Here is a 25,199-nt window from a genome sequence, read left to right as displayed (position 1 = left end):
ATATGAAATTATATATATAAGTTTTTATATGAAGAAAATACATCCACGAAATAAATTTTATCAAAAAATTTATGACTGTAAAAATATCCTCAAAATATTTTCTATTATTAGTACTTCTTCAGAAATTTCAAATACGGCATTTAAAAGAACGAATTCGAAAGTAATAGAAAAGGTGTTTTAGGAAAAAAATTTACAGCCAAACTTTTCATCAAAATATGCAGTTCAGGTACTAGAAGGTTGACAGCGATAAATAAATATCTTGATTTGTAATCAAACAAATTAAACTACGAAATAATATTAATATCAATGAAAATTAGTAAGGATAACAATAAGTTTTCAACTCAAAAAAGGATTATTTCATATGAAAAACTAGTATTTTATTTTGGAAAAACATTATTTTCGTTAGAACTATAAAATGTATAATGAGAAATATCATTTAATTGTACATGGTAAATAACTAATAGCTTGATTCAATAAATTATTCTTTTTGAAAAATATCTGATTGATTAGATGGAATATTTCGAATTTGTTACTTGCTTTATTCAATTACTGAATCAATACAATTGATTGTAATTATTTGTTTTAATTAAATATGAATTGTGATGTAACGTCGGTGGACGAGACAATTCTCAGGCGCACTTTTTGGGATATCCTTTCAGACAATGTAACGGGATGCGTAAGGCCCTATCAGTCGGTAACGAACCGACATTACCCCCCGCAAGAGCAGGAGCCGCCGGCCGGCTCCACTACCAAGTTATCTGTCTTAGCGTCGACACCTCAAAACCTAACCTAATGATTCGCTCCCGCGCTCGTACAACAAGTGCTTTCCAGTCTACGACGAAGTTCTTCGCCGACCCGTTACCTGGTCGATCTCTGCCAGCAGCAGCCCAATCCACCCCCTCGTCACCGGATCATCGCGGTGGACGGACACCGGCACCGAGCGTCCAGACGTTACGACTAGCGCATACGCAATTGCGGCTCGGCCGAGCACCGTGAGTACCCCCCTTTTGTACACCGTCGTCCGTCGTGTCCGCACCCTCGCCGAGGCACACGACGGGACTTGCGCCGAGAATGAGGAGTGAGTGTGTGCGCGCGTGAGATCGTTTGTAAGAGTAATCGAAACTCTCCTCGTTCGCTTGTCCGCGCTAGCGTTTGCGGCTCGACCTCGGGAATTCCTCTTTGTTCTTCTTAGTGACAATATATGAGAAATTCTACCCGATTTCCCTCGCATTATTCTTTCGACTCCCGCTCCCTGAATAACATCTAGCCGTTCAGCAGAGCGGATGTAAAGTCGGAATCGTTAAGTGCTCCGACGTTATAACGGCCTCCATCTCTCGAGATATAACAAAATAAGCCCGTTATAACTGGCGCCCACGCGGTAGAATAATCGTGGAACTTCTGTTAAATCCAACGTCGAGCCGTCGCGTTTCAAACAGAGCCGCGAAACGTAAATAAGCACGAAAGTAGGAGAGAATACAAAACATCTCTCTGGCAAAGCACGAACAGCGACGAGAGCGCCCGAGCACAATCGAGAGCGAAACAGAAGCTCAAGGTACGCGTGAAAAGACTCGACAGCGGCGCGCACTTTCAGACATACGCGTAAAGCCACAGTCTATAGTGAAGACTCGCAGGTACTCTTATAAGCTGAAGGGTGCTTCTACATTAGTGGTGACGCAGTGTGAGCATCAAAATTAAATAGTGAGTGCGGTATGCAAGTACAAACGACTTTTTTTTTTGTTTTTCCATATGATATATTATTTTCATAAAGTTTGCGATACGAGTCTATAACCAGGTGTTACTAATTGTTAATGCTAAAAAGTCATTACTGTTTCAAACTCAATGTATTCGAAAAAGTGTATGGTCGAACAACCTTTACTAATACTAACATAGGTTAATAACAAACAGTAACGACAAACGAAATATTGACAATTTAGTGTATATAAATCAAAAAAACGCAATTTCGTTCAACTAGTAATAAAATTACAATAAAGAATAAATTATCGATATTTAGTTTTTTTAGGCATTAACTTTATTGATACTTTAATTATAATTATTAACATATAATTATTATTTTCGCCCAACGTCACTCGAAAATTTACAATAAACCGCTGACTAACGTTCAGCAAATGATTACAAATAACAATAGTTAATTATTATTTATAACTAATTATACAAATTTTCACAACACCTGGTGAAATAAATTAATTAATTCATTTAATTTTATTGCAACATTTTGTTCCTTTTATATTAAATATTCGTAAAATTAGTGCAATTTATAGCAACATTAAAAAAAAAAAAAAGAAAAAAAGACAGATAAATGGACTCTTATACGCAAAAGGCTTGAATGTCTCTAACGAATCTCGCGGTTAGTAATAGCAAACTAAGAGTCGTTCAACCCTAAAAAAGTAAAATAATAAAAAACATTATGGATAGAATAATCAACGCAACCGAAGCTTGGTTACTGGATTGGGACGAGAAAACCCTCAACGAGCGACTCCAATAAATGGAAATGCGAAGCGACAGGAGACGACTATGCAAAATAGACAGGTTTCAACAGTGGATGTTAGGTAATTATACAGCATCCGACTTCGTCGACGACGCAAACACGACAGAAGCGACGTCCAGGAGAGTCACTCTCCGACAAACGTTCCTCGAAGAACAAGAAAAGGAAGGCTCAACTGAAGCTTCACTTGATGGAACACTAACCCTGATAAAACAGTTTCTAGAAGACGAATCAATAGAGGAAAACTTGAACAAAACAACAGCACCAAGAGTCGAGCAAAATGAAACACCCAACTCACCAGGCTTACAACAGATCACCAAAAATATGCAACGAGAAGCACATAACAGCACGGAAAACCACGAGGCGGACGAGGATATCGTCATACTGCACGACGAAAACAACCGCCCGTTCCAAATCCCAAAAACATTCGGAGCCCTGATCAATACAATCAGTAGAAAGATTGACGAGCTCCAGAATAGCTACAACGGTAGCAACAGGGAAATAATCGAGCTACGGAACAATGTCGTGCTGCTGCAACGGCAAACTGAAGAGAGACGCCGAGTGGAATTCCAAACTTTCATGACGGACCATACGCACAGGCCCTTAGGAAGTACGCCACATTCAAGTATGTCTGGTCCACACAATCTACCACGGTGGACACACCAAGAGGGAAGAGCCCGTCGAGCTCCAACTAATACGAACGTAACGTTCACCAACGACGGGTGATGTAACGCAGAATTCTCAACCAGATCGACAGCTCGCACGCATGATCCAGGACAAACAGTGAGAAAATGGAACCTGAAGTTTTCTGGGGACAGAAGCCAAAGTCTAAAAGTTTTTCTTACCAGGATGAACGAATGCAGGACCTCGTCAACAATTTCGGATATGGAAGTACTGGGAGCCCTCTCCGAAGTATTCACAGGAGAGGCACTCACATGGTATCGTAACCACCAGCACACTTGGTACACTTACAGCGACTTCCTAGAGTCAGCCCGGCGTTGGTTCGGGCCTGGTAGAAGATTCTAACAGAGACTGCTAACGGAAGCGCACAGTCGCTTCCAAGGCAAGGAGGAATTAGTACGTACGTACATAACTAACCTGTCGGGCATAATGAACAGAATGCAGCCAACGCCGCCGCTAACGACTCAGTTGGATCATCTACATAACAACATGTTACCGGAGATCCAAAAGCACGTTAGAAGAGCGGACGTTAGAACAATAGAAGACCTGCTCGAATTGGCAACAGAGGCAGAAGAATCACTGACAGCGGCGGAACTATATCGACAGCCACCAGAACTCTCCAAAGCCCTGCTACCGGAGCTAGCATACAAAGCTCCCAAAGAGGACTGCGAAGCCAAAGTAACAGCGGTAGGACAGGGATGGCTGCCAAAGCCACAGCACGAGTTACTTCAGGAGCTGACCAAGTTATGGCAAACTAACCTGGACAACTTCAAAAATCATGTGAGGAAGGAACTCAAAAACATGTGCGCTGACAGTAAAATCGCCGCCAATGTCAAAGAGGCTACAAAAAACAAAAAGCCCAATAAAGAAACAGGTGGTAAAAAATCACCACCATCAAGAAGGCGCTTCAGCGAGCCCCTCAAATGTGACAATTACGGAAATCTGGGCTACAGCAAATATTCATGCCCAGATTGTAGGGAGTCAAAAAACGAAAAGAAGACCGACTAGACAGGACCCCTAGCGCTCTCACTCCGACCAAGGTCCCAGATAATCAGCCAACCAAGGAGAAGCCAACAGCTACAAAGACTTTCCCATCAAATATTTTCTCTTCTGAAGCTGATACAGTCACACAGGTAGGAAACATCCTCGAAGACAAAATAATTAAAGCTATCAGTGACTCAGAAAAAAACAGAAAATGGGGAAAAAAACTTAGCCGGCATTACAATCCCGAAGATCACACTCGATGGTGGCTCCCCGTAAAAATAGGCGATTTCAAAATTAGGGCGTTGTACGATACCGGAGCCTCCACCACAGCCATGGGCAGCATGGGGCTCCTCATCGCATCGCATCTCGACTCGACGGTCTACGACTCCAACACGAGCAGTTGTCCACAGTCCAAGTGGCAGACGGCAGCCAGTGTACATTGCTAGGGTACGTCTGCTTACCCTTTACAGTGGCCGACGTTACCAAACAAATCCGGGTAGGAACAGTACTGGACATAAACGAACACTGCTTACTCGGTATTAACTTTATCAGAGCCTTTCGCTCATACATAGACTCAGACTCGGACCAATTGAAATTCAAAAACTCAGACGAAAAAGTCGACCTAGAAATCTCAACCTTACAAGCGAATACAGTATCACTAGCAGCCATCGGTACAGCAGATACCACCAATGAACAAAGGAAGGAACTGCAGGAGCTACTAGTGCGCATTCTAGGAGAAGCAGACGTAGAACTGGGCTGTGTGAAAGGTTTCGAGCACGTCATTGACGTGGGCGATGCAAAGCCTATAAGGCAGAGAGGATACCAAGTATCCAAGAAAATTGAGGAGATCATCCAACAAATAGTGATGGATATACAGTTAAAAGGCATAGTAGAACCATCCAAAAGCGGATGGGCTAGCCCAATCGTATTGATCAAGCGAGCAGAAGGAAAGTACCGCTTCTGTATAGATTTCCGCAAAGTCAACGCCGTCACCAAAAAGGATGCCTACCCGATCCCTTTTATAGACGATATACTAAAGAAGCTAAGTCAACCCAAATTCATCTCCACGATTAACCTAAGCTCAGCATACCACCAGGTCCCACTGACTCTGGAATCACGTCCCATAACAGCATTCCCCGTATCAGGAATGGGCCTTTTCCAATACAATAGGATGCCATTCGGACTATGCAATGCGGGAGCAACCTCCCAGAGAATAATAGACAGTATAATAGGATTCGAACTCGAACCTAACGTCTTTCGATACCTAGATGACGTTATAATAGTCACCGAGAATTTCGAGGACCACAAAAAATACCTCGAAATAGTCCTTCGAAAATTAAAAAACGCCAATCTCACAGTGAACCGTGAAAAATACGAGTTCTGCAAATCGGAGGTTAGATACCTAGGACTGTTGGTGAATAGGGACGGGACCAGGCCGGATCCTGAGAAAGTTGCACCAGTCGTCAACTATCCGGCCCCGAAAACCCTTCACCAACTAGAACAGTTCATAGGTATGATCTCCTGATACCGTAGGTTCATAAAAAACTACGCGGCAATAGCAGAACCACTCACGGCACTAAAAAAGAAAGGTAGGAAATTCGAATGGACCGAATCCTAACAAACCGCGTTTGACAGACTGAAAGCAATAATGATTTCAGCCCCAGTCTTACAACGCCCGAGATCTGGCAGTACGTTTGTCATCCACACAGATGCATGCGACACAGGGCTAGGAACAGTACTGCTCTAGGAAGTCGACAACCAGCTATTCATCATAGAATACGCGAGTCGAAAGTTAAACCCAGCCGAACGCAATTACAGCGTGACAGAGCGGGAATGCCTCGGAGTCGTATGGGCGACTAAAAAATTCCGTCCATATATAGAAGAATACCACTTCAAAATCATCACAGACCACAGCAGTTTGCAATGGCTCAAGTCAATGAAGGGTCCGACTAATAGGCTCGCTGGGTGGATAATATACCTACAAGAATTGGACTACGAAATAATCATCATCAAAACTATCAACAATGACCTAGCGGATCCACTTTCAAGAATGTTCGAGGAAGAAAAACTCCAGTTAGCATCAGTAACTTGGTCTCAGGCCACTAAAGATGAATGGTACAGACAACAATACCAAAAAATCTCGGAATACCCAGAAGACAATCCGCGATGGAAAATCGTCGGAAAAATCCTGTATATACTCTAAGAATGTTACGACGACGCCACCGCAGGCCACCTCGGAAGGGAAAATACCTTCGAATGATTGGCAAGACTATACTACTGACCAAACTTCTATGCCGAGGTACGAAAATACGTACAAGGGTGCAGTATATGCCAGCAGAGTAAACCGGAGCAAAGGCTCCCCCTAGGGCTTCTCGGCCATAGAATGGCAGAAAAACCTTGGCAAGTAGTGGCAGGTGACATCATGGGATCATTACCTAAAACCAAAAAAGGATACAACTACATCCTAATTAATTATTCAAGTACGTGGAATGAACACGTACAAACTACAGGACGCTGAAGGAAAGATAGAAAACTTAATTCCGGCCAAAGATCTGAAAAAGTTCAACGAAATCTACGATTTCGGAGAAGAAGATCTCCAACCAAAATACAAAGAAATCGAAGACCAGAACCAGGATGCTGAACAGCCACAACCACCGAGGGACGATCAGGCGAAGCGCGACCCGCCGAATGAAACAGCGATTCAGGAAGAACAGACAATAAGCGAACGCGTAGCGGCTCCCGAAGAGCCCGGTATAAATGAAACCGCGATCTCGGTATCCGCGAAATGGAAAACGGGCCGGCCCCGTAAAGTACAATACGTCATCAAGCGCCCTATTCAAACACAAGCGCGCAAAGCGAAAAGCAAACGGCCAAACGAACCCACTGACCCAAAAACCGCGAGCGACGATGCACCATACAGGCGCATCACAAGATCCAAATCCAATATTGTGACCTAACCTGAGAGTTCTTTCCGAAGATGCAACAAAAAGTATACGAGGAAGGCCAGGTTAATGTTTGAGGAGCTTTGCAAGAAGCTCATCAACTGTCAGATTAGCGAGGAGGTAAACGCCCTGCTGACCATGTCGATGACGGCATGGGACGAGACCGACAAAAAGGCGGAAAAGGAGAAGATACCACTACTCGAAGCTCCATCGTCATCAAGGAAATCTCCGACGACGAGGGAGCAACCGGCCCATCGACTGTGAGTTCGCTCGCAGTCACAGCTGAAGCCAAAGAGCTCCCAGCCCTCGCTACAGGCGAGCCCATCGCCGCCCCGGCTCCCCCACCAGGGAAGAAGAACCAGGCAACGCAATGGAAGGAGACTGCCACCCTCCAAAATGAGATCGTCCCACTACCGGACATCTCACACCTCAGCGCGGATCTCCAACTACGTATAAAGGAGATGGACGCCAAGTTACGCCGCCTGGAGGTGATGTACAGGCAGACAAAAGCCACGTACTATGAGGAAGTCGACCGCGAGAACGAGCGCCAGCGAAGAGAAAAGCAGCGGAATCGACAAGAAGAACGACAGCGTAGAGAAGAGAAGCGCCGACGGGAGATCGAAGCGCTCCAAGCAGAGAGAGCGCGGGCTGAGGAAATTACCAGGCAGGCCAAGGAACGGGCAGAACAACTGGCCAGACAGGAGCAGCAGCTCCAAGCCGAGCTCCAAGATCAGGCATGAGCAGAAGAAGCTCCACTGAACCAGTAGCGACCGTGTACGCCGAGGACGACGCAGCGCAGCTGCATCATCTGCGGCGAGCTGCAAGTAGCAACCGGCAGAATGTGCCCGAATTGAAGCAACCACTACAAATGCCCTAGGCGCCGCTTCTACTGAGCGCTGAAAATAAATAATAAAGCGCTATTTTCTCCCATTGCCAACAATCTACATGCGTTTTCTTTCGGCCTCCCGTTTAGTTATCGAGTCGCTTATAAGTAAGCGACGTCTAGGGGAGGGGGATGTAACGGGGTGCGTAAGGCCCTATCAGTCAGTAACGAACCGACATTACCCCCCGCAAGAGCAGGAGCCACCGGCCGGCTCCACTACCAAGTTATCTGTCTTAGCGTCGACACCTCAAAACCTAACCTGGTGATTCGCTCCCGCGCTCGTGCAACAAATGCTTCCCAGTCTACAACGAAGTTCTTCGCCAACCCGTTACCCGGTCGATCTCTGCCAGCAGCAGCCCAATCCACCCCCTCGTCGCCGGATCATCGTGGTAGATGGACACCGGCACCGAGCGTCCAGAAGTTGCGACTAGCGCATACGCAATTGCGGCTCGGTCGAGCACCGTGAGTACCCCCCTTTTGTACACCGTCGTCCGTCGTGTGCGCACCCTCGCCGAGGCACACGACGGGACTTGCGTCGAGAATGAGGAGTGAGTGTATGCGCGCGTGAGATCGTTTGTAAGAGTAGTCGAAGCTCTCCTCGTTCGTTTGTCCGTGCTAGCGTTTGCGGCTCGACCTCGGCAATTCCCCTTTGTTCTTCTTAGTGATAATATATGAGAAATTCTACCCGATTTCTCTCGCGTTATTCTTTCGACTCCCGCTCCCTGAATGACATCTAGCCGTGCAGCAGAGCGGATGTAAAGTCGGAATTGGTAAGTGCTCCGACGTTATAACGGCCTCCGTCTCTCGAGATATAACAAAATAAGCCCGTTATAACAATAACCGGGAAGTGTGTTGCCACTATCATGGGAAATTCTCTTTTCGGCGACGGAGGATTGAAGCTTTACCATACCACACGCTTGGCAATATAGTAATGTTTCGCGTTATTTTACCACACTCTTGGCAATAAAATAACGTAAAAGGGAGCCTATCTAATATGTATCCGACCACACGCTTGGCAATCGAGTGTAACTATCTAAAAAAAAGAAAAACCGTACGTGAAACTAGAAAAGGAATGAATAAGGAAAGAAATGAACTGAAAATTAGAGAAAAATTAATGGAAAGAAGTTAAAGTGTAAATTTTTCATTTAATTTTTTTACTCACTTTTTATACTAGTTTTCCCACACACACGGAGATCCTTTTTGAACGGGCTGAACAGACTGAACGAACAAAAAATAACTTGAACCAACTAAACGAATTCGAAAAAGTTACACGAACTGAAAAAATAACTGCCTAATTTTCTTAAAGAGCTTTCTTTTATGCTTTTTGCAAGAGACTCCCACCCTAAAATCCTTGTCATTTTTGGGTAGGAAGAACTCAAATTTTCTTGATTTAATTGGTTGGAAAATTTGGGGAGTGTCTCAAGCGTAAGCGAAATTCGAAGCCTAATTGGCCGGGGGGGAATGTGCGGGAGTGGCCTCATTCAAGTGTTTTGAGCCTTCTTCACACAGATGGCCCTCTATGTACTATTTTAATCTTTAATTATATAAACTAATTTTATCTAAATGTAATTGTGTGTGTGGTACTCTAATTTTACAAAAATATTATTTAATCTATAATAAAACTAAAGTACAGAACAAAAGTTAAGGATTATATTTATCTGTAAACAAACAAGATTTTAATAGTCTTAACTATTAATTAATTACTAAAAAGCCTTAAGAAATATTGAAAAATCAGAGTTAATTATAATGAATATATTCATTAACTTTCATTCAAGCCGTTCTTAAATTTTCTAACGCAAAGTTGAGTTTTTCAACGATTAAACACATAAAATTCGCAGTAAAAATCTTAATGAATACTCGCATATTTTTAAGAGATCTGCAAGCAAATGTACTTCCCTTAATTTGAAAGAAATTAATAAAATTGAGAATAAATTATTTAAAATAAAATAACGGTATTATCGGTAGGGTGCACATGTGCGCTGCAGATTTCTATTTTTCAAAGATTTTCGCAATCTGGCTACTCCGAATGGCGCGGTCGTAAACTCGCTCTGATTGTTCCAAACATCCGAAAATTGCCAGATGCGCGAGCCGAAAACTGCCGTTCACAAAAAAAATTTTCTTTACTCAGCTGTATGCAATTTTTCATCCTAATTTACGAGCTAAGTGTGTGGCCTGTTTTTTTTTTCTTTTTTTTCGAGCCGCCGTCACAGTGAAGCATGGAATAAAACATACATTTAGTATTAATAAATTGTTTTTAATTAATAAATCATCACATCAATGTATTTTCAATTTTTTTCAATAAACACAATTAAACAATTAAATTAATAGATATAATAATAAGCGAAATAATGTCGAAAAAATACTTACGTAACAGATAAGAACGTCAATCATTTCAATCGAAACTTCCAAGATTCAAGAGTAGAGAAAATCTAAAAAATTACTCAAGTTCCGTCATTAATTTACTTTTAGTGATTTTTCAAAATATGAAACTGAAAAAAAATTAATATTTTTTTTGTTATGTTGTAACATTTTTCATGTTTTCAGTATAATTTTTTGCAATGAATATATCGTTTAGACATTACGGCTGATTCCATCTCAATGCATACAGAGCCAACTGAGCACTCATAAGCGAACCACTCCATATCATTTTTTTATGACTCTATATCAAAAATAACGAGACATGTGTATTTTCTTTTCTTCATCAGATGCATAGTTACACTGATTATGCATTTTGAAAATGTACTTATAAAATAGAAAATGAAAACTAATTTTGAATCTCTGTTCTTTGTTTATTATTAGTCGCAATTAGATAAAATCTTTTTCATGTTATAATACAATGTAAACCTTTTAAATTTATGTAATGAAAAATGTGTATAAATGCATTTCTTGGAAGATTATGCATTTTTCGAAAAAGTGCATTTTGTAAAAAAGTTGATATATCTCGAAAAGGCCATCTTTTTCTTTGGCTCATATTTTTTTACACATTCTTCATTTCAATACCTTCAAATGTATATGAGTCCGGTTTCCGGTTTTTTGCTTTTCTACAGAGATAAAAAATAAAAATAATTTTTTTTAAATAAAATTACAGATGTCAAATGAGATATGTTTTGCTGTTTGCAATAAAAGAAACTTAGAGACTAGAACGGTATTTATTTTCACATTTAAGGAAGAGCTTGCAAAGCATACCGTTAAAGTGATTTAACACTTAAGGACTAAGGAAATACAGAGATTAGAAATAAAAACAGAAAAAGAAAGAGTGCCAACAAATCTTTGACTTCTGTTAATGCACGTCGATTTCGCTGAAAATTGGACAGTTATCTTGAAAACTCCTGTTCAAGGAAAGGTAAACTGGGTTAACAAATAGGTTTTAATTTCTACTGTACTTTGATATGTAGGACATATGGTGATAAGGTTTGTCGTTGTCAGTGATGATATGAAATATGATTATTCTCATGCTTTATTAGTAATGCAAAAAATAATTAAAATAGTTGAGAGTATAACTCACTAAAGATGATATTGTACTTAAAACAATAACCATGTTATTTTATGGTGCTGCAGGTTATTTGAAAAATCGCTTCTAGTTGTGTGAATTTAAAAAGGCAAAAGTGATAAAAAATGGATTTTTTCTAGATCTGGCAATGGAGAAGGTACCGTCGATGGTTTCGAAGGCTTAGTAAAACGTTATGCTACTCTCCATAATTTGTATTATTCCGAGATGGACTCAATTCAAAATGCCGAGAGCTCCGTTCATCATGTTCAGAAATACACTTGTAATGAAGTCCGCTCCTTGCACGAGCCAAATCACGTGCGAGTCACAAGAAGTCGTTTACACGGTGGTAACTTGGTGGACGAGGAACCGCGCGCGAGAGCGAAGGAGAGAGAGAGAGAGAGAGAGAGAGAGAGAGAGAGAGAGAAGGAGCGTGCAATTGGTAGTTAATTTCATTTCGGTACCCTCGCATCGTCGCATCATTAGTTTTGTCGTCTAGAACCAATAATTAACCGGTGCAGCGAGACAGGCTACAAATAGGGCAGCCTCTCACAGTTGCTACACACATGGATGTTCCTATGCGAGCGGCAATTGGTGCGACAAGAGTCGGCGAATTGCGACACCACCTTGTCGGAGTAATGAGCTATCGTCGATGTGCCGTTGACTACGCTGCACAAGCCACATCGAAAAGAGAGGACATCGAGCCCCAAAGGCTCTCCACGAAAGGCAACGAGTGCACTGGACCGTTTTAGAGTCCGAACACCAGGGATCTAAAAGTGAAGAAAGTGAGGTATGACGCGCGGATCCGGTGAGCGAGTGCACGTCACATTGTCGATAGTTTAGCTATCGGTCATTTCTGTCTCTCACATTGAGCAAATTACGCAGCGTTTGCGTCCGGTCTGGATCTCGAGTGTACCGCTTTGTAGCGTCGCTCTCTGGACGCCGTTTTGTTTATAGAATAAACAAAAGATCACGGTCGACACCGATTCGAATTCACTTGCCCGGCGTCCTTCCCGTTCCTTTACCCAATATCTTATAAGGCGTGCGCGAGGGCTCAATAAGTACGCGCGCGATCACTTTATAAGATCGCGGCTACTTTGTCTTCTGCAGCTAAGAGGTTCCTTACAAAAATCTCTCACGCATCTACTCGACACATCGTCAGGCCTCCGGGGCTGCGGCAGGAGGCAGATAAGCCCGTTACACACTTCACGGATATAATTAATACTTATAAAATCAGAAGAGATTCAAAATTTTTTAGAGAGAGGAATGTTGTCATGAAGTTTTACGATATACAGCAATGTCATATTGGAAGTCTGAGCCATCCGAAAGGGAGACCAAATGTTACATCGCTATAAATGCCGTACATAAATGGATAGAAGTGGAGAAAAAGGAGAAGAAAGTGACTAAAAGGAAAACTAAAATGAAAAAAAATCTTCAAAAAAGAGTCGATATAATAACATACGCCACATTAAGGCAAAAGTTGTATCAAACAAAGTTGAAAAAACAAGTAACAAAAGGAAAACTAAATCGAATAAAACTTTACGCGCGCGTGTGTGTGTGTGTATTCTTCATAAAAAAGGTGTAAAAATATTATTTTGTTTCTTTTGGAACTTTCTTGAACAAACACCAACTATTCATTTGCAGTTTCAATTACAAATTTTATTAAATGTGAAAATATTTTTTTAATTTTTTATCTCCATAAAAAAGCAAAAATCGGAAACCGAACTTATATACATTTGAAGGTATTGAAACGAAGAATGTGTAAAAAAAATATGAGTCAAAAAAATGGCCTTTTCGAGATATATCAACTTTTTTACAAAATGCATTTTTTCGAAAAATGCATAATTTTCCATGAAATGCACTTATACATATTTTTCATTACATAAATTTGAAAGGTTTACATTGTACTATAACATGAAAAAGATTTTATCTAATTGCGACTAATATTAAACAAAGAACAGAGATTCAAAATTAGTATTTCAAAATTCCAAATTCATAGTATGGAGTGATTCGCACATGGATGCCCAATTGGCTGCGCATGATTTGAGACGGAATCAGTCTTATATCAATTTAATTTAATCAAGATTTATCTATTTTTCTTATTTGTAACAAGCTTATAGCAAGTTAGCATGTTTTAGATGTCTGTAGAGAGAGTTCGATTGAAGATTATTATCTGAATTTTAGATTGATGGTGTCAGAATATAAAAAAAGTTATCTACATATAAATCTTTAAAAAAAAATAAAGTTGATTTAAAAATAACCTTAAACATAGCCTCCAACAACAAGGTTAACGGCAAGGTCATAGGGACACGTCTCCTTCGAAGTTGAGCAACTTTCATCCGAAGCGGTTTTCGCTAATTCCCATAGTAACCGCAAAAACTCACTGAGGCGATTAAACTGGCATATCCTGTATATCCAAACATTATACACTGCCCTTCAAGAAAACATTCCAACATTCCGCCAATACAATCAGTAACATTTTTGAGATTGCTTTCTATTTCGATAACATTTAGTAGTGCCGCACTTAAATCATTCTGGTTATACATTCCTAGTCGGATATCCTGTTGCAAACCCTTATTAGAATTTACTACTGCGGCTGCATTGATGAAATTTTCAAAGTCGGAGTATTTTCCGTCAGTCATATCTGTTTTTAGTCTTTTCAAATTTTTTATTTGTAAAACTAAATTTTGTAATTTATTAATATAACTTGAGACTGGTTCGTTTTGTTTTTAAACAATTTCGCTAAAAAATAGATTTATATAATATAATATTATTATATCATATAAAAATATAATAATAAATATTTCTGTAAAGCCGACTTTTGACCCAAATTAGATTTTAGCCAAAATATTCGAAAAAAATTCCAACAGTATCTACTTAAAAAATGAAGTCAACTTTACTTTAAAAAGGCTAGCTCCAACTTTCTTATTCACCCCAACTATCTCTTCAAAAAATGAAAACTTTATTGCTTATATAAAGCGTTTTTGGAAAGATTTGATACAGATCGAAAAACATTTAAAGGTCAAGCTCCAAAAAAGCAGATAAAAAATTCTAAAAAATGCGTATAGCCGTTTTTTGGAATTTCAATCCGACTTTAAAGTTTGTTCAATAGCTCATTCTCAAGTGAAGTTAACTTCGCAGCCAATTCGAAATTATTTTGTGGTAGAATTGAAAAAATATCTTGTATTTTTTTTTCACTCATAATCTAGTAACCTAGTCATATAGTTGCAACCAGGGCACCCGTACGTAGTGACAATGGATGACGGAGTTATCTCACTATCCAACAAAGCCCCTGGATAACAACGACTATACTACTATGGTAACTACACGAAATAATTTACCTATCCTCTATCTCCACTCCTGTAAAGATCACAATATCACCTTAATGGATTATAATTTTCCCTAAACTGAATATAGCGTTCTCAAAAACGCACTTGTACAGAAACACGACAAACAATCGGTCAAAATTAATATTAATAACAGTGCAAGGAGATGGGTGTCACTAGATAGAAAAAGTGCCAAGACGAAGTCTCGACATAATGTAAAGGAGAAGTCAGTTTTAAAAATAGCGATTTTAACTACTTTTTGTAATATAATGAATATATGATATAACAATGTTATAAATAATGAATATCGTTATCATTTACCGTGACGTTTAATTGCCGTTTTCACGCTATATTCTCTTTTGATTTTGTAATATATATAAATATATTTGTAATATATTTGTAATATTTGTAATGTATCCATGTAATCTATACCTATATTCTATGAAAAATTCTAATGCTGAATCATTGTCGTGTCTTTCAAATCGATCAGTCTTTTCAAATTTAAGATGACGTTCAACTGTTTTTATCGATACCTTGTATTTTTTGTTATTGCTATTTTTAAAGCTAATGCGATCGTCAGATACGTCATAATCAATACTTAGGACAAGTTTGGAAGCTCTTCTCTTCTTAGTTAAGATAGAGGTAACTTTAACAGGTATACATTTCCTGCCATAGTTAACTGCTTTGACACTTTTTGACGCGGTCTTCCACCTTTGCCATTATTTTCCATTATTTGCACAACTGTCAAATCTACCAGCAGATAAAAGTGGAGCAGAGGATTCCTGTTGAACTGATAGGGAAATATGTTTTATCCCGCCCCTGAGAAATGGTCTCTGGAGATGTCATAGGTCCACCTCTGAAATCGACCCAAGGATACTAACACTTGCTAATATTTATAGACATTTTTACGCGTTGGATAAGGTGTATAATAGTACAGAAAACAAACGTACAAAACGTTAAGCGCGAGTTTAATGAGCGAATTTTCATGCACTCCGTTCTCTCTAAAGAGTAATCCAACGGAAGGGATGAATTGAACGATCAAAACAATAATCACGGCGTTTATCGAGGAAAAGCATATGATTAACTTACCGAAGAAGAAGCCTCAGGCTAATTCCTATTACACTGAAATTAAAAATCAACTATTGCGTATACACGAGACTTTGGCGGTACAGCTTCCACTAGACGAAGGGATGGTCAGCGAACAATCTTCTAAGGTCCGTTATTGGGCGGTCCTCTGAAAGGAATGGGTATCGCTCGAGGCAACTGCAGGAGAGGCTCGCCACTCCAGGATCGCGACTTCTAAAACCGAAGACCAATCCAAAATTCTGGCCTTCACCGAACACCACGGCGGACGCGCCCTTACCCTGGTAAGCGGCTTTATACAAAAAGTCCAGGATGCCTTCGAGCCTCGTCGACGAATGTATCTGAACATATTTACGTCTTCTTATAGAGTAAATTATAAATCGCTTTTAAGAAATTTAATTTATCTAATAAATTTATAATAAGATAGGATTTGTACATTTGTGAAAAACAAATTTCCAATGTCCCATAGTTTATGTAGGTCCTTGGTATCTTTAACTTTATCTTACTTTCTCTTTCACTAAATTACGTTGGAAATATTTTCCATAAATTTATAGCCACACGCATAGGCTATAGATATAAATTTGAAAATTAAACCTCTCTCTTTTTGTAGCTTAAGTAGGTCCATCCAATTGTTCATTGAATAAGTGTTCCTTACTTATGAGAAAAATGTAGATCTAAGTATTGGAACCAGAAATTTTTTCGAATAGCTATTTTCTTAGTAATATATTATAAGATACCTAAATATTAATCGCTTTGAAAAGTTTATTTGCAATTTATTTATTTAAACTACTTCTACATATTCATTAATAAGTTTTGTTTTTAGGATGGATTATATGAATGTATATTATGTGCATGCTGCAGTACGTCGTGTCCTTCTTATTGGTGGAACGGAGATAAATATCTTGGCCCTGCTGTGTTGATGCAGGTAAGTCTTTGCCATTTGATAAATGCATAAGTATTTTGCTATACCTGTATAAGTGATTTTCTAACATTTTCTCACAAGGAAAGTAACGTAAGTGTCCCTCGCCTATTTCAGTGTTTTTTTGATATGTCGTAGAACATTAAAAAATAAGCTACACATGTTTTTCTTATCTATGGAAAAAGCTTTTCAGGAAGATGAGACAGCCCCTCAAAATTTTAATCGACGAGGGGTGGTTTAAGCATTTTTAAAAAAATAACTTAATATTTTTTAACTAAACTCAGTGGAAAATTTGTGTTACGTAAAGGGATGAAAAATATCGATTTGTTGACAAGATGTTATCTATTTTTAAGTAAAATAAACAATTCGTTTATAAAAAAATATTTAAAGAAGTTAATTTTGAGTGAAAAAATATGAAAAAAATATGTTATACACAAATACTTATCTCAGTTGCCATACTTCTATATTTTTTCTAAATAGAATATTTCAAGGGTGTAACCACCTTTCGAATCTTTTACTATGTAACAGTACAAAATTGGGATTTTTTTCTGAAATAATAGCATACTTTAATAGTTTTTTGAAAAATAAGACACGCGTGTTTTTATCTATGGATTAACGATTTTTAGGTATGAAACAAACAGCTCGTCAAAGTTACGGGTGTCAAGAAATAGTTCCTTTAAAGGGAAAAACTATATTTTTCATCCAAACTAGCTAGAAAATCCATATTAAAAATAATGCTAGGATATGTCAATAGATCACAAAATTTGTTCTAGTTTCAAGCATAAACCAAAAATAAATTTAAAAAATTAATAAATTTAAAGTATTAATTTTGAAAAAAAATCTGGAAAAATATATGTTACCCAAACATATATATCTCATTGTCAGCTGACGTGTATTTGCATTTAACAAATTTTGTCAAGGGATAACCACCCCTCGTATATTTTATTACGTATCAGTAGAAAATTGGTATCTTTTTTCGAAATAATAGCATACTTTAACAGTTTTTGTTTATTGTGGCAGAAAATGTGGCAGACCGAAAATGTTTCTTACAATTTGTTAATCTTACACGTGTATTGGTGGGGAGTACTAACTGCGGTTTACAGCCAAACTCAAAAGAAAAATAGCTATTATATTACACAAAATCGCCATAAAAGACATGATTATCAATAAGAACTTTTATTTTAATAAAGACCATTTAGTTATTTGGGTTGGGTTATTGGGTTATTGGTTTTTGGATATTATTTTAATTATATTTATTATTATAAATGATATTTCGTCTTATTTGTCAATGTTCTATAATATATTCGAAAAAGACTAAAATTGACGAGAGACACCTGGGGTACCTTCCTTTCAGAGTACACTTAAATATCTATTTTCTTCAATATTTATTGTTTCCGAAAAAATATTCAGAAGAGTAAAATATTAATTAAACAATACAAATTTAAAAGATAGATTGAAAGATATACTTAAGAACAAATATGGTGAAAGTGACATTGTAACAAATACAATGTGAGAATATTCGAAAACATAAAAATACTATGCTATTTTTATGAGTAAATGATCATGAGCGAAGTAGAAGTGAATGAATACTTTGGAAGCCCATACATTTATGCATTTCATGGTTTTATGATTATAAATTAACCCATTAACGACCAAAATGCTCAATTTTTTTGTCGATTTTCAACGCGTTTTTTTCGGTAGTCATAGGCCTAAGAAATTTCTGCAAACACGTATTTGGATGGGAAATTTAACGCTCTTTCAGAATCTTTTTTCAAAATTGCGATTGATTGCGTTATAAAAAAGTTATAGCCAATTAAACAATAAAAACCTGAAAAATTTTGCGAAAAATCAAGTTTGCGATATTTTTTAGCAATGTTACCGCTAAAAAATCATCAAACAAATATGATCAGAGGTGATCACGACTATCAAAGTATCTCCAGAAATTTTGGTGGAATTTTTGAATCACTTCTTCCAACAAAATGGTGGCAAAATAAAAAAAAATCCATAAAAAACATTTCTCATTTTTTATCTCGGAAACCATTCAGTTTAGATAAAAAGTTCATTGAACAAAAAAGTCTTAGAATTAAACGAGAAATACGCCTGAATTTTTTCAGTATTTTCCGAGGAGATTTTTGAATTTTCGGAGAATACGGAAAATCCATTTTTCGAAAATCATCTCCAAAAATTCTGAAAAAATTCAGACATGTTCCTTGATGAATTCTAAGACTTTTTGTTCTATAAACTTTTCCTCTAAACTCAATAGTTTTCGAAATAAAAAGTTATTGGTTCTGTAATTTTGGTCTTATTCAAAAAATCACACCCAAGTATACAGTCGTCAGTAATGTCTGCAACAAAAACTGTCATCAAGATTGAATATTGACCCAAGTTAACGCGGACAATTGTTTTGAATTGGATAGGAACTTCTTCACCAGTGGGGTACCTCACACTCGAACCATCATAGAAAATTTTTATGATAATGAGGATCAACAAATCGAAGATTGACGATCGTCACGTCTGAACCTGTATCTAATTTAAAAACGCATAACTGTCTGTCAATACTACCCTTAAACTTAAAAGTCTTCAAATTTCCAAGAACTCTACGAACGCGCATATTTGACAAATCAGGTCCAGCAACATTATTGGAAGGAGCTTGTTCACTAAATGTCAAACCCGCTCCTGAAAGTTCGACACACCCTAGTTTCCCTGCTCCGGGTATCGAGAGCGTGTATGTCCTTTTTTATGACAATGATAGCATTCAATATTCTTCAACCATTCTCGAGGATCTAATGGTTGACTCTATTTGCCATTATCTATACTATTTACTTCATTTTGAAATTTATCTTCTTAAGAACTTGGGTTATTCTGGAAATTTCGCGCATTTCGAAAGACGGGAATCTTGTTTCTTTCTTTGATCGATTTCACTTCTAGAGCACGAGCTAAAGCTATTTTCAAAGAAATTATACGCTCTAATTGAAGAACTTCTCTAACTCCAGTATGATAGATACCTATAATAAATTGAGCACAAGCAATTTTGTCGCGAATCTCTAATGAACATTCAGGATAAGCTAACGATGCCAGTTTCTCGATATCAGCAGCTAATGTTGGAAGATCTTCGCCTATTTTCTGTCTTCTATTTTGAAACAAGAAATAACTACTTGATTCTAAATGTTCACCGAATCGTGCTTCTAGTTTCCCCAATAATGATTTCAAATCCAAAACTTCCATATCGGTAAAGCTACTCAATACACCTTTTGCCTTATCACGCAACGAAGCTGCTAATGCTATCATTTTCTTTTCATCACTACACCCGTTAGCTCTTGCAATCAAATTAAATTGATTTAAGTATTCACATAGAGGAGTTGTGCCATCATAAGTGTCAGGTTTGAAGTTATAGCCTAACCCTACTTCAATTGATTCGGCTGAGTTTACAATAGGTGTATTCATCTCCCTATTATCTAACCTTATCTGTTGTGTACACGTGTTACTTGTATTCGCTGTATTTGTTATTGGTGTAATTTGTGTAGTAAGGTAGGAAGAGGAACTCATCTGGTTTCGTTGTTGACGGAACTGGGTCAGTTGTTGTTCAAGAAGACATTGTTGCGACTGTAGATTCTCAATGGTTCGATGACGATCAACAACAGTAGCATCTAGACGAAGCTCCGTCGTAACGTTCTGCTCTTCGACGCTGCGATGTTGTAACCTTTCTTCCAATTGTCCACGATATGCTCGCTCGGCCTCTCGTTCGGTTTGCATAACCTCCAGTTGTCTTCGGTACTTATCGAGTTCAACCCTTGCATCGTTGAGTGCTAACAGCGCTTCTTGGAGAGTAGCTTGTGGCAACGGGATATCGGTCACCGTAGGCACGAGGACGGGTTCAGTCACCGCCCGCAACTCATTGGTCAGCGCACCCGAGGCATCTGCGACCGTCGGCGGCGTTGGCAAAACGTCCGCAATCACTACCCGGACATTGTTCCCTGAGCGCTAGCCGTCAGCCGTCGAGTCGTCACCTGAATCAACATGAGCAGCTTTAGTATTAGTGTGAGCAACAGTACCTGTATTTTTAGTAGGTCTTGTTTGTTTTTCCGGTCGATGTTTAATAGGAGCAGCGGTATCATTGTTAACAAGTACAACGTCGGCCATAGCAGCAATCTCGGCACTGGTAATAGCAACTGCAGCGGCCTGTTCCTCCGCGGCAATTTGTGCTCTTGTTTTTGTCTGGAATGGTACATGCGTTGGTGTGCGCGGCGTTTTTCCTGACATCTCGAAATCCCGGAGGGGTCCCCAAAATGTTACACTCACACGTACACTCACACAAAATAACAATAACTTTGTTATAAAAAGAACGAGAACGTATTTATTTAAATAACCACAAATATATGTTTTTCATCTCAACACAAAAACACAACTGAGAAAACAAAATCAAGCAAAACGAACAAAACTAATAAATCGCTTAGCAACGTATTTCGTTCGAAATCAGAGGAGAATACATAACAATACTTTATACTCAATATAGTGTCACTAGAATTTTGAACGTGCCTATTTTCAAATATTTTTAAGAGTCTTAAATAATTTATTGTTAGCGGGAAATTCGTGTATAAAAAAGATTTTTATGTGGCACACTGAGTTTGGCTATATATAAAATAAAATAAAATAGTTTTACGTCGAGGAATTCAATGTAATTAATACTAACTTCATGCCGTCCAAACGTTATTGTAATAAATTTGTATTAGAGCATGGCATTTGCTGAACTAACTTCCACACTCATCGAAAGTTTTCAAGTTAATAAGTTATTTAATTTACTCTGATGGGTGTTATCGTCATCATCGGGTGGGTCTCAGCCTTCAAAGTAATTCCGACTTGATTGAACATGGTACCACCGATATTTCCACTTCTCGAAACAGACCTGAAACTCACTTTTAGGGATGTCCTTGAGTACACTCATTACGTCATTTTCAACTGTCATTGTTTCATTGAATTACTATCCTTTGAGTGTTTTTTTTTTTTTTTTAGTTTTAGGAACAGCCATTAGTCACAAGAGGCTATATTGGAAATGTATCGACGTTACCGAAGCAATCCCATACTGTGTTTACTCAGAAACTGCTGCACAAGATTCGACGAATGCACTGACGCATAATTACGATGGAGAAGTCAGCCATTACTTGACCAAAAGTGCTAACGTTTTCTTTTCATTGCTTCACCCAAACGTTGTAAAATTTGAATGTAATATTCCTTATTAATTGCCTGAGTAGGTAATCTAGAGAAGCCACAACTTATAGGGGCCTCAGATCAGTGTTCTGAAGTGTATGAGCTATCAGATCAACACTCTTAAATCACGCGCGAGAGCCCCCGCCCCAATCTCTCCCTCCCCGTCTCTCCCACCCAATTCAAAATGCGTTTTAAATATTCAAATTTATTTATATGTAATTAAATCTAATTTATTTATATAATATAATTTATTTATGTGTATGTAATAGAGATTTAACTCAGCGAAAAAAATGAACAGAAACTACAGGGAATCGAACTCGCATTTTATCCAAAGACCGTAGCTCTACCAACTGAGAGATGGCTGCATTTATCTCTTGATAGTTCTTACTATCTATATTAGCTACACAGCCAAAGCGACTAGAACAGCTTCCCCTACCTTTTCTTCACCTGTCCTGTGCTTCGCTGATCTAAAATGCGTTTTAAGATCATACGTTATCATTTATATATGCTTGTATGTCAGCATATACTTATGCAAGAAGCAAATGCTGAACTTGTGAGAAAAATGCTTAAGAGATCAAGAATGCTTAGGGGTGTTGCCTAGTCGGCGGGGTAAAAAAATTGCTATTTTTTGGAATTTTTTTTTGAGTAGATTATGAAAGATATGGATATAAAAATACATAGGTATAATAAATTAGATCTTAAATTCCAAAAAAAAATTTTTTTTTATTCATTTTTTTCAAGTTTATTGTACGAAATACGTAGTTGAATATTGAGCGGTAATTTCAAGACAGCTTAGTCGCAACATGATTTCTCAGCAACGGCTTATCTGAAACAAAAAAATCAAAGTGTTTTAGATTTGGTATGATAATAGCTACAGAATGGACCATAATTATTAAGTTTGGGCTAATTTTGTTGATAATTATGTATAGAATATGTGGTCTAAATTTCAAAAGGATCGGTCCACTGGTTCCGGAGAAATCATGTTGCAGGTCCGAAAAAACGTTGTTTTGAGAAAAACGCGTTTTTAAAGTTTTTTTAAACAAAAAATATAAAAAATATCTTACCAAAATTTAATCTGCAATGCCTGCACCGTATGAAGTACCTTCTGATTGATCGAAACCTTGATTTTCTTCCAATCTAGCCCTTTTTCTCGCTGTTCTAGACTCTTTGGAAGTATTCAAGCTGTGGCGATTTGCTTCTTGAACACGCGTGGAATCGTGATCAGCGATGTAATTCGCAGAGCTCGGCCCGATTTTCAAACCCATTTCCTCCATGATTTTTAAAACTGGGCTGTATCCTTCGTTGTGTATGCATGCAGCTACTTTTGCTGCAATATTAACTATTTTTTTGCCATTGAAAAGATGTTTAGGTACCATGTTCCAGACACAATGATTGTAGCTTTCGTTGTTATTTTGTATGTGGTCACCTAAACATCTTTCAAGTAGTTCGGTCTTCGTCAAATCTTCATAAATCGGCTTGAGTACTTCTTGCACCTCAGAAGAAAGAGCCGGTTTGTGTTTGTAATCTTTCAGACTTACTTTCTTTTGCTTTAAGGTATGTGCACCAACTCGGCAAACAGTACGAATGCTGCGGCTTCTTGTCTGTTGAGATTTTGTGATAGAAACCAGCCCAGATCTCTTTTCGCATGTTCTCAACAGAATCACTATTTCTGCGAACAGCTAAACCGTAGTTTTCTGACAGCTCTTTCATTAATTTGATCGTTAAATCTTGAGTTTTAGTAGCGGGAAGCTGTGCGACAGCCTTTTTTTCTCTGCAACTTTGCTCGCAACAGTTTTCTTCGGTGTGGGTTTTTTCACTGATATTTTTTCTGTAGCTTTTTTTTCAGCTTCCTTCAAGGCTTTTTTCTTTTGTATCAATGCTTTTCTGGCTTCATTAGCACGCTTAAAAACTCTTTTTGCTACATGTAAAACACACTCCAATTTCTTCACAACAAGAGGGTTACCGTACGGTTCCGATTCCAGCAACATTTTGAAAGTCTTTGAGTCGCCGTCACCAATATAAAATCCATACTTAACTGCAAATTTTTCGATTGAACGGTAGAACATTATGACGATTCCCTTGACTTCCATCAAACCAGAACTGCCTACGTGGTCTGCATCACAATGCTCCTTGTGTTCTTCGTACCAAGCTTCATATTCAGGATCGTTTTCTTTTCCTTTCCACAGTGCACATGCTTTGCATATACTTGAGCGTACAATCACGTCCACAATTTTTGCAGTGAATTTAAGGGCAAGAGATATTACTCCTATCAAAGAGGAAAAACTTCGTTTTGCCCAAGAGCCGTCACCCGAAACAGATAAAACATCCTTGGGAAGTCCTTTTTCCTTATGCACTTCTTGTTCCTCGCTAACGGCTTTGCGCGTTACGATGTTGAAAACACTGTTCACTGCGGCGGTAATGTGATCGAGAATACAATAATAAGCATTTTTGTGTAAACCTCTGCCCAACTCCATTAATCCACAAAATTTATTAATTCCTGCTAATCCAACACCAATCAATCGCATTACAAATACTATGCGACGATTAACTTCATACCCAGTTTTAATACGCGGGCACGAATCTATGAATTTTTTTCCACATTCACACGTTACACATAATCTGAATCTTAATCCTCGTATTCCAAATTTCGTAAACTTAATACTTTTACTACAATCTTTGCACACCAAAAATGTTGCCAGCATTGAAAACACAGTCAAAAAGTTAATAATAACGTACCCAGACATTGGATCTTCTTCAACGTCAAAACATGAATTGTCAGATTCCAATTTCTCAGCAGCTTTGCTTGTTGACTGCGTTGACTTTTTTTCAGTAGTATATTGATTTCTACTGAATCTCCATTTATTTCTTCTGCTCGGATTCTTATTTTTCGCTTGAGGCATGATGCTGAACTGTGGATACTGCACGCACGAAGTCTGAGCGTAAACTGCTGTTACAATAGCAGCAGAGCTCTTTCCAAGGTACGTTATTGCTCCAAAAACTTAAAGGTATACGTTTATAAATCAATACAAAGATAAATTTACAATAGAATTCAGAGAATTGTATGATTCATACAGCATCAGCTGTCTAAATGAATAGAAAAGACACGTCAGAGGGGATTAGAGCAGAGGTCTGATCGGCGCGCTCCGCGCGCAGGTATACGAGCGGTCGGGTAGGGTCGTTTCGGTT

The 25,199-nt window shown here is 38.4% G+C and overlaps 1 protein-coding gene across 2 annotated transcripts in view; it reads left to right on the top strand.

Moving 5' to 3' along the window:
* The window catches only part of LOC131675474 (succinate dehydrogenase [ubiquinone] iron-sulfur subunit, mitochondrial), a 224,370-nt gene that overhangs the window by 127,306 nt on the left and 71,865 nt on the right, over positions 1-25,199 (top strand). For both annotated transcript variants that reach the window (XM_058954466.1, XM_058954467.1), the window contains exon 5: positions 16,713-16,814. In XM_058954466.1, coding sequence (XP_058810449.1) covers positions 16,713-16,814 — 102 coding nt within the window. The remainder of the gene's footprint in view (positions 1-16,712; positions 16,815-25,199) is intronic.

This window comes from Phymastichus coffea, unplaced genomic scaffold (genome assembly GCF_024137745.1).
Source record: "Phymastichus coffea isolate CEN01 unplaced genomic scaffold, Cenicafe_Pcof_1.1 PCOF00023, whole genome shotgun sequence".
Lineage (NCBI taxonomy): Eukaryota > Metazoa > Arthropoda > Insecta > Hymenoptera > Eulophidae > Phymastichus > Phymastichus coffea.
Note: the sequence above shows the minus strand (reverse complement) of the source record. Positions and strands in the feature narration are given on the sequence as shown.